Below are 16,180 nucleotides of genomic sequence, written 5' to 3'. Positions count from 1 at the left end.
GGGCCGGAGAGATAGCATGGAGGTAAGACATTTGCCTTGCATGCAGAAGGACGGTGGTTCAAATCCCGGCATCCTCTGAGCCTGCCAGGAGAGATTTCTGAGTGTAGAGCCAGGAGTAACCCTTGAGCACTGCCAGGTGTGACTCCCCCCACAAAAAAAAAATGCCAACTCTGTTATTTATTTTTTTTTACAAACTTGTGCATAAAGATTACAGGTAATTAAAGTTAAAATTCAATTCACTGGTAGTTCCAAAACTGAAATAGAAAAAAATATTACTGTTATAATCTAAGAAAGAACAAAAAACAGTAATCATAGAGGAAGACCTGGGGAAGCAAGACCAAATTTTAAAACTTTAAGAATAAACTATACGTCCTTTAGAGTCTTGAATGTCATTTTTATACAAGGCTGAACAACACTATAAAGAATTTACATTAGCAAGTCAGAGTATTTGTGTGACCTTGGGTCATTGATAGGGTCTGGCCCATGAGTGTCATTATTTGTTAATGACAACTTACACTCTTCCAAAGAAAATAAGAGAGAGGAAGCAGAGCACACACAAGAACTCACCCTCCCAGACAAGTGGCCATAAATGCCTGTTGAAAGAAAGGCAGGGAGTCATGGCCTTTTTCCTCACTCCTCATTTCCTCTCAGGAAAGCCTTACAGTGGGGCACAGCATTCTAGAGAAGACAGGCAATTTCAAGAAAGTTCAAGAAAGCTGTGTAGGACATTCGTGGGTCAAAGGGCATCAGGCAGGAACAGAAGGAGGTTCCTAACGCTTGGCCCCAGGAAAGCATGTGCTCTGGGGGCCTGAAACAGTCTTTACAGATCTGAAACGTGCTAAAAGTGGACAGGGTGGGGCTGGAGAGATAGCATGGAGGTAAGGCATTAGTCTTTCATTCAGAAGGTCGGTGGTTCGAATCCCGGCATTCCATATGGTCCCCTGTGTCTGCCAGGGGCAATTTCTGAGCATAGAGCCAGGAGTAACCCCTGAGCGCTGCCAGGTGTGGCCCAAAAACAAACAAACAAACAAACAAACAAAGTGGACAGGGTTTGACAGTGGAATGAAGTCACTTTGGAAAGCATTTGAGTTCCCACTCAGGCCACCTGCTCAAAGGACTGGCTGTTCCTTCAAACTGTTAAGAAGACCCTTTTTACTTCACACTCTTTTAGTGGAGGCCTTAAAAAATAGGTAAAGCTATATCAGAGCTGAGCAAGCAGATGTGAAGGGAATGAGAGCTCTGTGGTCAACTTCCTGTATAGTGGTGCAGTGAGGAAGAAAAGAGAAGTTCTTTAAGCAGGCACAGCAGAAAGAGGCTCTCGCTGAGTTGTGGACTCATGGACTCATGAACCATCTCAACAGTGATAATGCAGAAAACATGGAGTTCCTGGAAAAGCCCATTCAATGGTGAAAGAAGTAGCAAACACTCTTCTGAAAAAAAAAACTTAGAACAGAAGGCAAGCTTGACCTGATTGTTTTAATAAAACCTGCCTAAACTGAGAACCCATCACCAAGTGATTATTTAAACAAAGATGCTATGACAACAAAAAATGTTTTAAGCAATATTTAAAGATTTAAACTACAAAGGTTTTAGAAACAATAAAGCTTATCTTAAGAAGTTTGAGGCTAGAACTAGAATTAATCTCACACATGATCAATAATGAGATCTTGGTCATTAGAATAATTTAGTGACCTCAAAGGAATGGATGGTCTGTCACAACTAACTCACTGACCCCAAATAGCTGCACTTAGAAGTACCAGGTTCCCATCATGTTGACCTACTGTCCTAGAAAGGTATAGACTCCCATCAGAACTGCATAGTGGTATCTTACATACCAAAGTTTAAGACTCAGTAGAGGAGGACTTGGAGATAGTACAACGGATAGAGTGTTTGCCTTACTTGCATCCAATCCTGGTTCTATCCCTGGTGCAAAACCTGGAATAAGCTCTGAGTACAGTGGTGTATAGCCTGAAAAAATAAGGGGGGGGGGGCAGAAATGATAACTCTCATCCTCAGGCAATTGGAATCATGACTTTGATTTCTTAAGAATAATGAAATTCAGAAATACCAATTCTCTTTTGCAAAGTTTGAGTAGTCATAATGCCTCTTCTTTCTTGTGCAATCCGCTCTTGTGATACATACTAAGAAAAGCACCCCCTTAAATGTGTGTATGATTCTTCAGTACTCAGAGGGTGGGGAAGGGGTGCTTTCTTTAGGAACCCATCACTCCCAACCCACTGAGCTGACGCACCCTGTGAAGTTTCCTCAGGGCATCTCCTCTCTGTTCCAGCCTCAGTAAGTATCTGGGCAGTCAGGCTCTATGGTGCCTACACAGAGGGAGCCACGCTGCTGCCAGCCTCTCCAACCAGTCCTCAAGCTTTATTTGCACCTCTGACAATCAGTGTATTCTAATTATCCAGAATTCACTAGAGAACCCAGTTCTCCTCTAAGAATAAACTTCCATTTGGACAGTGAAGAGAAAGTGGAATACAGAAAGAGTTGTGAGAGGGGCACAATGAAAAGTACATTTAAGAGGTGCACCTACCCAGGATTCCAAGCTGCAGCCCTGGTGAACAACTGGAGACCTTTTCCTCCATGCACTTACTACAAGCCTGCTATGACTTGATTATGTTTAATTTGACTTGTTCAACCAGAGAATTCTATCGTTTTTAGCCAGAAAAGTCAAGTAACCCATAAATGCAATTCCATTTTGTATTAGAAATTAGTAAGGGTTTATTAAGAAGATTCAAGCTAGGTCCCAACATGTATCTCTTCATTACATTTCAGCCTAGTTGAGTCTAAAACACACACACATTTAAAAATAGAAACAACACCCTGCTCTATCCTAATTCAACTATACAGTTGAATTTTCCGCATCACATCTCATCCCATGTAGCACTCCATCTGCTGAAAACCACCTGAAAGTTACTGTGCATAAGACCCACTGTGGGTTCTTACATTTGGCAACACAAATTTGTGCAGATAGATAGTAGGGGTCCTTCAAGTGTTTAAGCTTCATTATGTCTTTGAGAAAGTCCTTTGAAAGGAGGGAGAGCTCAGTGGACCGAAGCACATGTTTTGCAAGTTGAAGATCTGGGGAACAATCCCTGGAACCACATAATACCTCAGCACTGCTATGTGTCACCCAACACCACACAAATTTAAAAAGGTTAAGTCCTTTTGCAGGCAAGAGAGGTAGCTCAGTAGTAGGCCACATGCCTTTCATGGGCTTCGGGTTTAATTCCTAGGCTCATGTTCCACAAAGTGTCTGAATGAGATCCCCTACCACAACCAAATAAAAATTCCACTTGAGGGTCAGAGAGATAGTACAGTGTGTAAGACATTTATTTGCCTTACACACAGCTGAACTTGGTTTAATTTCCAGCATCACATATATAATACCCCGTGTCCTACCAGAAGTGGCCCCTGAATACATAGCCAGGAGTAAGCCCCAAGCATCACTGGATGTGGTCCCAAAACAAAATGAACAAGCAAAAAGTACTCTTGAATTTTCAAACAAAATTGTGCTTTATTATTTGGAGGGGGTTGTTTGTTTGTATTTTAGTTTGGGGGCCATCACAGAGGCCTTTTTATGGGGCTTCTATGGTGCTTTGACTGACCACTATATGGGCTATAATTTGGGTATAATTGTTTAATCTAAAATGTAGCATTAAATGGGCCAGAGATAAAGAACAGGATTTAAGGGTCTTACCTCACATGGTACTAACCTGGCTTTAACCTCCAGCAACATGTGTAAGCCACTGATGTGGCTCAAACAAGTTCTTCCTCTAAATTTTATTTTAAATAAAATTAGAATTTGGGAGATAGTTCTATGAACTCAGTGCAGACTTAGCTTGTGTGAGGCCTGGCTTTGAGCCCCAGCACCATATAGTTGCCAGGCATCAACACATCATCAGAGCTATCCTGAGCACAGAGCCAGAAATAAAAACATATACCCTGAGCACCACACTTTGAATTGTGGCAAACTCTGTGCCAGGAATATACTAGGTGCTGAAACTAGAGAATAGAATTTGGATTTTAATGGAAAAATGCAGGTAATAAATTTAACAAACAAAACTCTAAGCATGCTGTATCCTATTAAAAAGCAATAACTGCTAGTGTGGGAGTACAGTGGGAGGTGTATTTTTTTTTTGCATGTGGCTAATCTGGGTTTGATCCTCTGCATCCCCAGCTTGGTCCCTCGGGCCTGCCAGGAGTAATTTCTGAGCTCAGAGATAGGAGTAATGCCTGAACACTGCAAAGTGTGGCCAAAAAAAAAAAAACAAAACAAAAAAAAAAAAGAAAAGAAAAGAAAGAAAAGAAAAGAAAGAAAGAAAGAAAGAAAGAAAGAAAGAAGGAAGGAAGGAAGGAAGGAAGGAAGGAAGGAAGGAAGGAAGGAAGGAAGGAAGAAGAAAAGAAAGAAAGAAAGAAAGAGAAAGAAAGAGAAGAAAGGAAGAAAGAAGAAAGAAACGAAAAGAAAGCAATAACAGCAATTATGAAAAAAAAAAGAAAGCATGACGAATAATAGCAAATGACCAGAAGTGAAGCTATCTGAAAAAGCAACATCTCAGAAATAAATTTCAGTTACTATCATCCTGTGTTGTTTTATGAATTCTTTTGTCACAATAAATCCTGGAGGGTTTTCTAAGTCAGTACACACTGTTTGCCTTATTCTTTTTAGTAGTTACACACTCTACTATGGTATATGTTTCCAGAACTTATTTAGTTATTTTCTTTGACTGATAGGAAAAAACACGGTTTTTTTTTTGTTTTTTTGTTTCTGATTTTTTTTTTTTTTGGCTTTGCTCTTTTATGGACTACAGTGCTATTTACCTAACGTCAAATGGTTTAGGAATGCTACCTCATGAGACAGGTTTCTCTATGTGATGGCTCTCTTGTAGCATGCATACATCCAACCTCCTGGAGAGGCTCTATTGAATCTGAGCACACCACAAGAACATATGGGGGCAGGAATAGATGTCTGTGTACTTGTCTGCATGCACAGGTGTGTGTTTACAAACACATATAGTGGATGACAAAGTTCTCATTGCCAATAACCCTCAAGTTAACACCACTTGGTATTTTTAGTACCTGAAAATCTTGAAATCCTTCATTAGGATAATAGTTAAGTTCACAGTGAAAGGGCATAACATTGTTTAAATTTGGGGGGGGGGGTTGGGTCACATCCAGCAGCATTCAGGGGTCACTCCTGGCTTTATGCTCAGAAATCACTCCTGGAGGGTTCGGGGGATTCAAACCACCGTCCTTCTGCATGCAAGGCAAATGCTCTACCTCCAGGCTATCTCTCCAGCCCCTAAATTTTTTAATGTTTAAAGATATGTGTATTTAGGGTTACCACTTTAACCATAACCCCCTCAAACCAACCAGCTCACATTTTTTTTAAGTTTTTGGTAACTGTTCTATCACCACAATTCATTTATATGTTGAATGAATGAAGTAGTAGACATTATACCCAGTGAAAGGACTTTTGCTTTGGTTTTCCTGAACCAAAGCAGTGATTTCATGGAATGGAATAACATAGGATCTTATTTATCACTGTCATCAGTTTTTGTTTCTTGATTCTTGTTTTTATTTGGGATATACCCGACAATGCTCAGGGTTTACTCCTGGCTCTGTGCTCAGGGATCACTCTGAGACTCAGGGACCTTATCGGGTGCCAGAGATGGAGCCCTACCTTATGTACTACTGCTCCAGATGGTCTCCCCTTTGGTGCCATTTGAAAACTTTGTAATCATTCATCATATTAGTACCAATTAATAAGTTCATCACCCTCAATTTCTCAATTTCCCAATTTTCTCAGTCTGAGCTATTTCAATACATTTGATTTCTCTTCCCAATATGCAGTTTTCCAAACTGCCAAACTTTTAACTGAATATCTAAAATCTCCTTTGTGTTCTTTGTGAGCTTGATTAGACCTCCTATTCCTGGTTTTCTGGGTTTCCTTTAGCATCTCACAACTCTCTATTTAGCTCTTCTAGTCCATAGTCTAGCTATAGGCTTTGGCTAATTCCTTTAAAAGCTACTAATGTAAAGGTGTGATTTCTTTTTTTTTTTTTAGGTGTGATTTCTTACTGTGTACTAGAATTGCATGTGTCAACATCATAGCTATCAATTGTTGGAAATATGTATGTACTAAATTCCAAGATTTATGCTTTACTTGAAAAAGTCAGGTCAATTTAAATAATAAAAATGTTTTTAAGATAATTTCCTATATAAGCTAGATGCTTTATTATATTTTAGAGAAAATGAAACAAGCAGCACTTAGTTCTTAACTTTGAAAAACACAATGTGTACAGAACCATTTGTTAATGTTTAAAACATCAATGTTTTAAAAATTCTATCAAATACAGATTATCATCTCTGACAAGGTCAGGGGAGGTTTCATGGAGGAGATGTCACATGAATTGAACTCTGATTGGTAGAGTTTTGATAATGAAGACAAATTTGGCCACATTAGGTAAACTCAATGTTCTCTGAGTCAGAAATATAACAACTGAGCAACAAAACAGGAGTCATTATTCAGAATTGAGGGTCAATTTAGGAAAACAATAGGTCAGATTTTTGCTTAAGGACAGAAGAAAAACACATGCTGTGCATTTTTAATCAAATGGCTAAATCCCAAAATTCTGCATATGTGTCTATTCTGGTGAATTGGATTAAAATTCTATTTCATGCTGTGTATCTGGGAAATATTTACTTATCTTATATGTACTTATAAATATGTACTTATCTTATAAAGTACAAATACTGTCTATTACCATATTATATAATAAGAAGAAATAAAATTGTTTGCGATGTTCCTTGAGAATATTGAAAGGGTTAAGCACATTTGACTAAAGGTAAACATATAGGGAAATAATTTGGGTATTTGAACAAAACTGGTAACAAACTGATTCACTACGCCTGTTAGCAACCAACGTGATAAAAATTCCTGTCATTCCACTGAATTTCATCATCAGTTTCCTTAGAATACAAAATTTTGTGAAAACAAACAAGGATAAAATTTTACTTGATCCTTTGGGGCTAATGCTTTAGCTGAACTCTGAAATTCTCTTTGGTTTGCATTTTCTAAGCTCTGGGGTGTGGAATCAATTGAATGTTGGCAGAGATGGCAGAATTAACCTCCATATCATTTTACAGACTCCAAGGAGAGCTGAGCATGGTGTAGGTCAGTATTCCCAGTGAGAACATTAGCATTGACTACTTTAGCTTCACAACACCCAGTAAACGTGGAGGAGTTTGCTACTGTCCTCATTCCTCATTATCTGTTTATGATCTCAGTTTATTTGGACATTGTCTTATTTCCTGGGGATTCTCTTGTCTGACCCACACTAAACATAGAGGCTCAGGAGTGTGGCAGCTAGTGCTCTTCAAATTCCATAAAGAGGGCAAGTGAGAACTCAGCTATTTCACTATAAAATAGAAACTACCAATCTAGAGATATATGTACAGGAGTGAATTGAGAGATAGGTAAGCACATTAAACACAAAAACAAGTAATCAACAAATTAGTTCACAAATACAGAGATCATATTGGTCATTACCAGAGGCAGCAGGGAGGGAGTGAAATGGGTGGAGAGGGACGTCAAAGCTCTCTAAAGAGAGCTTGTTACAAAATAAGAAATCATCAGAATATCATGAACACCCCAACATAGCATAGAAAATTATACAGTATTTCCTATTTGACATGTACAAGTGCTAAAAGTTAAGCTTAAATTTTCGTATAATATTTTTTAAAATGGTGCTAGAGCAAATAGATCATCAGGCAGGATGCTTGCCTTACACACGGACAACCTGGGTTCAGTCTCTGGCAAATTCACCCATTATTGTGCTTTTAACTAAGATATCCAATAGCATTAGGTACAGTAAAGAGGAAACCTTGGTCCCATTAGTGTAAGTTGGTGTAATTTTGTAGATCCTGTAACAAAGTACAAGAATATGCATGCACAATAGGAAGTGGCAGAACAGTATCAGGTGAAGAGTCTGGCTTTTCTTACAGTGTGAAAAACTATGCTGTAATGTAGTGGATTTTTTGTTTTGTTTTGTTTTCTTTGGGAACCCCACCTGGTGGTGCTCAGAACTTACTCTGCATCTGGGCTCAGGGATTACTCCTGACAGTACTTGGGGGAAACATGTATGACATTAGGAATCAAACCCAAGTTTGATTCCAAGGCAAGCATCATACCTACTTTATTATCTCTCCAGCTCCAAGAATTAAGCTATTAAATGTGCATTTATTTATTTATTTAGCCACACCTGGCAGCGCTCAAGGATTACTCCTTTTTTTTTTTTGGTTTTTGGGCCACACCCGGCAACGCTCAGGGGTTACTCTTGGCTGTCTGCTCAGAAATATCTCCTGGCAGGCACGGGGGGACCATATGGGACACCGGGATTCGAACCAACCACCTTTGGTTCTGGATCGACTGCTTGCAAGGCAAACACCACTGCGCTATCTCTCCAGGCCCAAGGATTACTCCTTACTCAGCACACAGAAACCACTCCTGGCAGGCTCTGGTGACCATGTGAGATGCTGGGGGTTGAGCCTGGGTTGGCCACATGCAAGGCAAGATGCCCTACCCCTGTGCTATCACTCTGGCCCAAAAATGTGCTTTTATTTTTAATACAATAGAATATTATATATCAATTAAAACTGAAATCTACCTACTGTACCAACACGGACAAATATTTAAACATTTTATATAAAAACAAATTAAGGATATAAATTATATTTTTTAAATATTTAAACACAAAAAAAACCTGATTGTATATAGATTTATAAGTATTTAAATCTATAGATTTTATGAAGAAAAAGACACAAAAAGCATGCATAAGAGATAATATGTACCACTTCAGAACAGCAGTTTCATTATTTTGGATGGGTGGGGGTAAGCAATAAAATACCCATAATTTTACTACATAAAAATATCAAGGGGTTTCTGAGGAGTAGAATACCTGAGTATATTTTTATGAACCTTTTGACTAAAATTAATCATAATGTTTTACAAAATTAAAAGTATCAAATGCTTTTTAAAAGGTGAACGCCTGGGGCTGGAGAGATAGCATGGAAGTAAGGCGTTTGCCTTGCATGCGGAAGGACAGTGTTTCAAATCCTGGCATCCCATATGGTCCCCGAGCCTGGCCAGGAGCGATTTCTGAGCGGTAAAGCCAGGAGTGACCCCTGAGCACTGCCGGGTATGACCCAAAAACCAAAAACCAAAAAAAAAAAAAAAAAAAAAAAGGTGAAGCCCAATTGACCTTAGAAAGAGAGGTTTTGAGGGAGAGAGGCCAAGAAGTAAGGAAGTGAGAAATATCCTGTCAAGGCCTTGGATTGGTGGGATAGGAGTAAGTATAGCTGTATATCCAAACCACAAAGTCAGCAACACTAACAACAGGAGATCCAATCTACAGCAACCAAACTTAAAAAGTGTGCCTCTCAAGGAGGCAGGTTGGGGGGGGGGGGGGGCAAGGGAGGGAGATTACCTGAGGACATTGGTGGAGGGATGTTGATGCTAGTGGTAGGTGTGGTGCTGGAATATAGAATGCCTAAAACTCAACTATAAGCACCTTTGTAAATCACAGTGTCTTAAAAAAAGTAAGTAAATAAATAAAAGATGAGATCTTCATTACTACCAAGTCTGTAGCATAGGATCAAGTAATATAAAAGCATCAGAATTAAATAAACTAGGGAAGACATTGTGAAGATCAAGATTTGAGACATGGGGCCGGGCGGTGGCGTTAAAGGTAAGGTGCCTGCCTTCCCTGCGCTTTCCTTGGACGGACCGCGGTTCGATCCCCCGGTGTCCCATATGGTCCCCCAAGAAGCCAGGAGCAACTTCTGAGCGCATAGCCAGGAGTAACCCCTGAGCGTTACCGGGTGTGGCCCAAAAACCAAAAAAAAAAAAAAAAAAAAAAAGATTTGAGACATGAAAAAAGAGTAAGCCTTTGAGACTAGCCAAATTTTATGAGAAAAAGCACTAAGCAGTAGGGGTGGAGGAGGAAAACCTGATTTATTCTACAAAGCTACAAAGCATTTCTGGTGGTACACAACTCGTAGATCTTGTTGCTTTTTGTGAAAGTGCATTTGAGAACAAATCTAAAGTCCCATGTCTGTAGATTTGGGCTTCCTCCTCTCCATGGCATGGAAAGAAGAATCTACAAATATTAGTGTGTCAGTTAGGATACTCTGGCCTTCCACAAATACACATCCTCTTCTTGGCTGAAATCGTTCCATTTTGATATTATTTTATCATGGTCTTAGCCTTTTGGTTAGGTTTAATTTATATAAAATTGAGATTGAGGTTCAGTTCTTCTGCAAAGGAGATATATGGTAATTTGTAGGCTAGCAAGCCTGCTATTATAAAATCTATGGCCCCTGAACATCCACCAACCAGCCACATTTAACTTGTGATTGACAGTTAATTATGCTGAATCTTATACTTTTCAAAGCTGCCACTTAAATTATTTCAATTGACCTCAGAGTAATACCCTGAAATAAGAAAAAGACCAGGCTTTAGGTATTTTCATTTTACAGATAGGGAAATATCCTCAGAGAGTAAATGGCATAGCCAAGTTTTCAGCAGAGAAAAGTTCTCATTTTCTAACTTCTAACTGGGCTTAGTACGTTGAAACCTTCAGGCCCTTTTCTGTTCAGTTAAGTATCAATTCCTGTGGGTTAGATTTATAATAATCAGTTTCCATTTCTTCCTCTCCACTTCCTTTCCCACCATCCAGATTGGGGTTTCATCATGTTTGACCTGAATTACAACTGGTGAACAGGGCTTCCAGATGCCACTTTTTCCTCATTCCAGTCCATCCTGCAATCTCCTTCTAGACTAAACTTCCTTAAACATTGCTTTCATTATGTCATTTCCCCACTCAAAAATCTTTGTGACCCCCTTTCCTTCTGCTTTGAATGGAAACTACTCAGCATGATTTCAAAGATCTCCAACTGAACCCACCTTTCCAATTGACTTCTCAAAACAGGTGTCTTGGACATTTAAAAAATGGCTATCAAACATGAACATAGTTCAAGGAAATACAAATTGAATAGGTAATTCTTTTCTTCTGCGATTTTCAAGAAATCAGCAATATTTTGCATTCTGCATTTTTTTAGGTGATAGCTGTTCAGTTCTGCAAAAGTCTAATAAATAATAATAATAAATAATCTCTATTCCTCAAATGAGAGAAGAGTTCACTAATTTGATCTTGTGGACAGCAGTTTGGTTATTTGAATCAGGATTTTTTGACCTGGTAATTTTATTTCCAGGAACTAATTTTAGGAAATAATCAAATTACAGGAGAACGCTTTATGCCCTAAACATGTTAATTTCACAGTTATTTATATCAATTAGAAATAACCTAATGTCAGTCAATAGAATAGATACTACATAATGATTATATTAAAACTATAAGAACATAGGGGAGTACTTTTATATTAAAGGGGAAAGGCAAATTTAAAATTCTGTAATCAGGGTCTTAAGCAGTAGTAGTACAGTGGGTAAAATGTTTTCCTTACACACCACCAATCTAGGTTCAATCCCAGCATCCCATATGGTCCACTAAACCTGTCGGGGTGATCCCTGAACTCAGAGCCAGGAGTAAGCCTGAGTATTTCTAGGTGTACTCAAAATCCAAAAATAAGTAAATAAAAGGTTATATAATCATATTAAAAAAAAAAACCTTACTACATGGGGCCAGAGAGATAGCATGGAGGTAAGGCGTTTGCCTTGCATGCAGAACAGTGGTTCTAATCCCAATATCCCATATGGTCCCCAAGCCTGCCAAGAGCAATTTCTGAGCATAGAGCCAGAAGTAAACCCTGAGCACTGCCCAGTGTGACCCAAAAACAAAACCAAAAGAAAAAAAAAATCACCTTACTACATTTCACTATAGAATTTGTTTTCTCTTTCCTAACACATTTCCAACTTTTCTCTCTTTAAATGTATAAAAAGTATATTTTCTTCTTCAAAATAAACAGATTTAAAAATCTATTTTTATGTAGAAAAATGTATCACCAAATTGTCCAATTTACTGTTCCTTTTATGTTCTGCTATATTTCCTGTTAAAAAGGATTGAACCAAGGGCCCCACAAATAGTACGATGGACCTGGGCTCAATCTCCAGCACCATATATGCACATATTGTTCCAAACTGAGCATGCCCAGGAGTAATCTCTGATAATAGAGTCAAGAATAAGCCCTGAGTAATGCCCAGTGTGACCCAAACTACTGCCCCCACCACATATGTGAGCATGTGCGCTTGCACGCTGGACTATCCCCACTCCTACCCGAGGCCAAGTTGGCCACTGAATTCCACCCCTTTATGCATCCTCAGGATTTTTACTATATTATAGTCTCATTTTCATTTCTGCCTTTCTCTCCACTGTCACATAGCATTTCTTCCACTTTCTCTTTTTGAGTGTTCTTCAGTCTTTTTTTTTTTTTTTGGTACCAAATAGAAGTGGTTCTTCGACTGTTTGTTCTTGGGTTCATTCCTTTTTCCAGGGACTTTACCTTTGCTGCTTCCAATACCTAAAATGATCCTTTTCAGATCCTCAAATGACACACTCTTTCCCCACTTTAGGTATATACTCATATGTCATTTCTTCAAAGAGCTTTTCCTAAAGACCCGATCTAATAGTTTTCTCATCTTCTTTAAGTGAAGAGTATGTCAAATCAGAACACCCATTTTATTTTATTTTTTTCATACTTTGTAGCTGCTTAAAATTGCTCCACACAAAGCCCTTAAGAAAAAGATTTGTTTTCCCTCTTAGTATTGTATCATCAGTCTCTAGTGTAGTATGTCATAGTCACACTGATCAAGGACAGTCTGCAGCTTAGAAAGGTTGAAAACACACCAGCACAAAGAAAGTGGGAAAAAAATATATATGTATATACATATATGTTGCAGACATAAGCAAAATGTATAAAAAGCTTGTCTTTTAAAGAGGGAGGAGAGGCAGGGATGTGACTCAGCAGAAAAGCACCTGTCACTTGCCTTATACATGAGTCTTAAATTTAATCCCCAGAAAATTCCCAAAATTAAAAATAAATTGTTTTAGGGTTGGAGTGATAGCACAGCAGTAGGGCATTTGCCTTGCATGCTGCCAACCTGAGGCAGATTGTGGTTTGATCTCTGGCATTCCCTGTGGTCCCCCAAGCCTGCCATGAGTGATTTCTGAGCTCAGAGCCAGGAGTAACCCCTGAATACTGTCAGGTGTGGCCAAAATCCAAAAAAATATTTGTTTAAAGAAAAAGACTAAGAGAAAAATATCTGGGACTATTAAACAATTTTAGTAGCATGGTGTGTGTGTGTGTGTGTGTGTGTGTGTGTGTGTGTGTGTGTGTGTGTTCTTGAGAAAGATAGGCCAGAGTTGGAGTGATAGTACATTTTCCTTGTAAGCAAAGAACCTGGGTTTGATCCCCAGAACCACACACAGTCTCCCTGATCTCTGCCAGAGTGATCCCTGAGCTCAGAGCTAGGAATTAGCCCTGAGCACAGCCAACTCTGTCCACCCCATCAAAAAAAATAGTGGATTGGATCTTTTAAAATTATGGCACTGTGATTAACAGAATTGTTCATAATAGTTTCAGCTGGACCTGGAGAGATAGTCTAGTAAGGTGCTTGCTTAATGGCTGCAAGCAGACAACTCTGGTTAGACCCCAGGTACTTAAGAGGGTTCCCTAAACCGACCAGAAAGGATCCCTCAGTACAGAGCCATTTATAAACTCTGAACACAGCTGGGTGTGACCTCAAAACAAAACTAAATAATAGTTTCAGCATACATGTCTCATTAAAATCCCACTAGCAGTGTGAATTTACATGTAGAATTATACTCTATGATGTTACCCACAATAAAATGACTAAATAGCACATTTATAATGACACATCCTATCTCCTGGGCCTTTGAAGCAGGAACCCAAAACTCCCAGTGTCACTTCCATGCTCTGTGGTTACTGAAACTTACTTTTATTGAGCACTTACTAGGTACCCTGGACTTGCCATTCATTTTCTGTTACATCTGGTAGGCATTGCTTTTATTTTCTTCTAAGATTGAGGAAACCAAATATTAAAATGGTAAGTAACTTGCCTTAAGTAACAAAGTTTGAAGTGCTCAGGCCTAGGTTAATATAATAGGTCTTGAAGAAGCATTTCCTTCGACCCCTGTGTTACACATGTGTTTTCTGTCAAACTGCCACCTGTTCTTGGTCAAGTTACTTGTACTAGTCAGACCCCAGGTTCCATGGTCATGAAATGGAGACAATAGTATTTGACAGACTATTCTAAAATCAAGGTATGAAGACCATTTATTATTCATAATGGGCATTGAGTCAATGGCATATAATAATTTTTGATAGGCTACCTCTAGATCCAGACAAATAGGACAGGAGTTAAGGGGCTTGCTTTGAACATGGCCGAACGTAGTTTGATCCCTCACATATGGCTCACTCAGCACTGCTTGGAATGATCCCTGAGCATCATCAAATGTGACCCCAAAACAAAACAAAGCCAAAATAGCAACAAAAGCTCTCCTTGTCATTTGTTTATGAACATGGGATGGGTGGCAGCCCCATCTTATGTCTCTGCTCCATGAATGGCCTAGGTCAGCATTTCCCCAGAACTGTGGGGGCTGAAGCAGGCTCTGAGGTGAGGCCAAAGGTGCTATTCAAAGGCTTCCAGGAGAGAAAACAAACAAGCTTCAGTGCCCCAGGTTACCTAGAGCTCGGATTTCCTCGTCTGCATGGATAATGATAGGAAGAGGGTTTTGTTACACAAGTAGCTGTTTTTGTTTGTCACCCAGGCTCACTAATCTAAACATCTCTCACTTCTCAGGAATTATTTTAGGATCAGGAAACAGAACGCTGTTTATTGAAAGAGTCACAGAAGAGGATGAAGGCGTCTATCACTGCAAAGCCACCAACCTGAAGGGGACTGTGGAGAGTTCGGCATACCTCATGGTTCAAGGTAAACACCTACTTCAGAAAACAACAAGAAACCATTCAGACATCTATTTCCCTGATTTGTTTAATTTTCCACCTCCTGGTCTCCTGCCAAAGCTCTAGGCTATTCCTTTCCCTCCCTTCACCTCTCTTCTCTCAGCCCCTGGGAATGGTCTCTGGTTCCACTTGACAAGTGGAAGATGAAGATGGCTACACTGGAGAACCCGCCATTTTATCAATCTCCCTGGGAACCAGGAAGCTGGAAGAAGGTTGCAGCTGCCAGCACTGCCATATTGGCCCTCAAAGAAAGACCTCCCTGGCCACAGTTTTGGAAGAGAAGATTTAGCAAGAAAAGAGGGGTATCGATCAGGACTGGGAGGGAGGAACCCACACAAGGGAAGTTGTTCCTTCTTTCTCCTTTTCCACAACTTAGACATATGCTGCTCTTCCAAATGTTTCATAAACATGTTTTTTAAACGCGAAGTAGGTTGCAAAATACCATCAGAGAGAAGCAACACATAATAAACAGACCACATTTAAGGAACGTATTCCAAATGCTTCCTTTTAATAGAACTCAGAGAGTTTGAGGCCTGGTCTTAGCTGGGCCCTGGCCATGTGGCTTCAATTTAGAAAATAGTTTCAAACTCAGTCTCAATCCTCCAAAGCCGGGAATCATTCAAAACATCACATTTCAAGCTTCACAAAATATCAAATTGGCACCTCTTAGATGTAAGTATCTGTGGCACATTGAAAAGATAAAATTTGTTTGGCAGTCTAGTTCTAAGCACTTACCAGTAGACTTCAGACTATGTGAGCTCCTCTCATTCTCAAGATACCATCTGTCTCACCAGTTCCTGCTACCTAAGAACTTAGCCCCCTTTCAGCAGAACAACAGCCCACTTTTATAAGGAGATAATCATAGAGTAAAACCACTCAACCACAGACTTACTTTTCCCAAAAGGCTGAGGAGAGCATTTCCAAATACTTGTAGATATGGTTCTGTGCATATCCCTGAACATTCTTATTTTTAAAGATTCTTGGGCCCGGAGAGATAGCACAGCAGCGTTTGCCTTGCAAGCAGCCAATCCAGGACCAAAGGTGGTTGGTTCGAATCCCGGTGTCCCATATGGTCCCCCGTGCCTGCCAGGAGCTATTTCTGAGCAGACAGCCAGGAGTAACCCCTGAGCATCGCCGGGTGTGGCCCAAAAACCAAAAAAAAAAA

At 39.6% G+C, this 16,180-nt stretch overlaps 1 protein-coding gene across 1 annotated transcript in view; it reads left to right on the top strand.

Annotated features, from left to right (window-relative positions):
• Positions 1–16,180, top strand: part of FLT1 (fms related receptor tyrosine kinase 1) — a 207,377-nt gene that overhangs the window by 106,767 nt on the left and 84,430 nt on the right. Inside the window, exon 14 of the mRNA XM_049778458.1 lies at positions 14,852–14,983. Within this exon, the coding sequence (XP_049634415.1) occupies positions 14,852–14,983 (132 nt within the window). The remainder of the gene's footprint in view (positions 1–14,851; positions 14,984–16,180) is intronic.

Source organism: Suncus etruscus, chromosome 8 (genome assembly GCF_024139225.1).
Source record: "Suncus etruscus isolate mSunEtr1 chromosome 8, mSunEtr1.pri.cur, whole genome shotgun sequence".
Taxonomy (NCBI): Eukaryota; Metazoa; Chordata; class Mammalia; order Eulipotyphla; family Soricidae; genus Suncus; species Suncus etruscus.
This window is presented reverse-complemented; position numbering and strand designations above follow the sequence as displayed.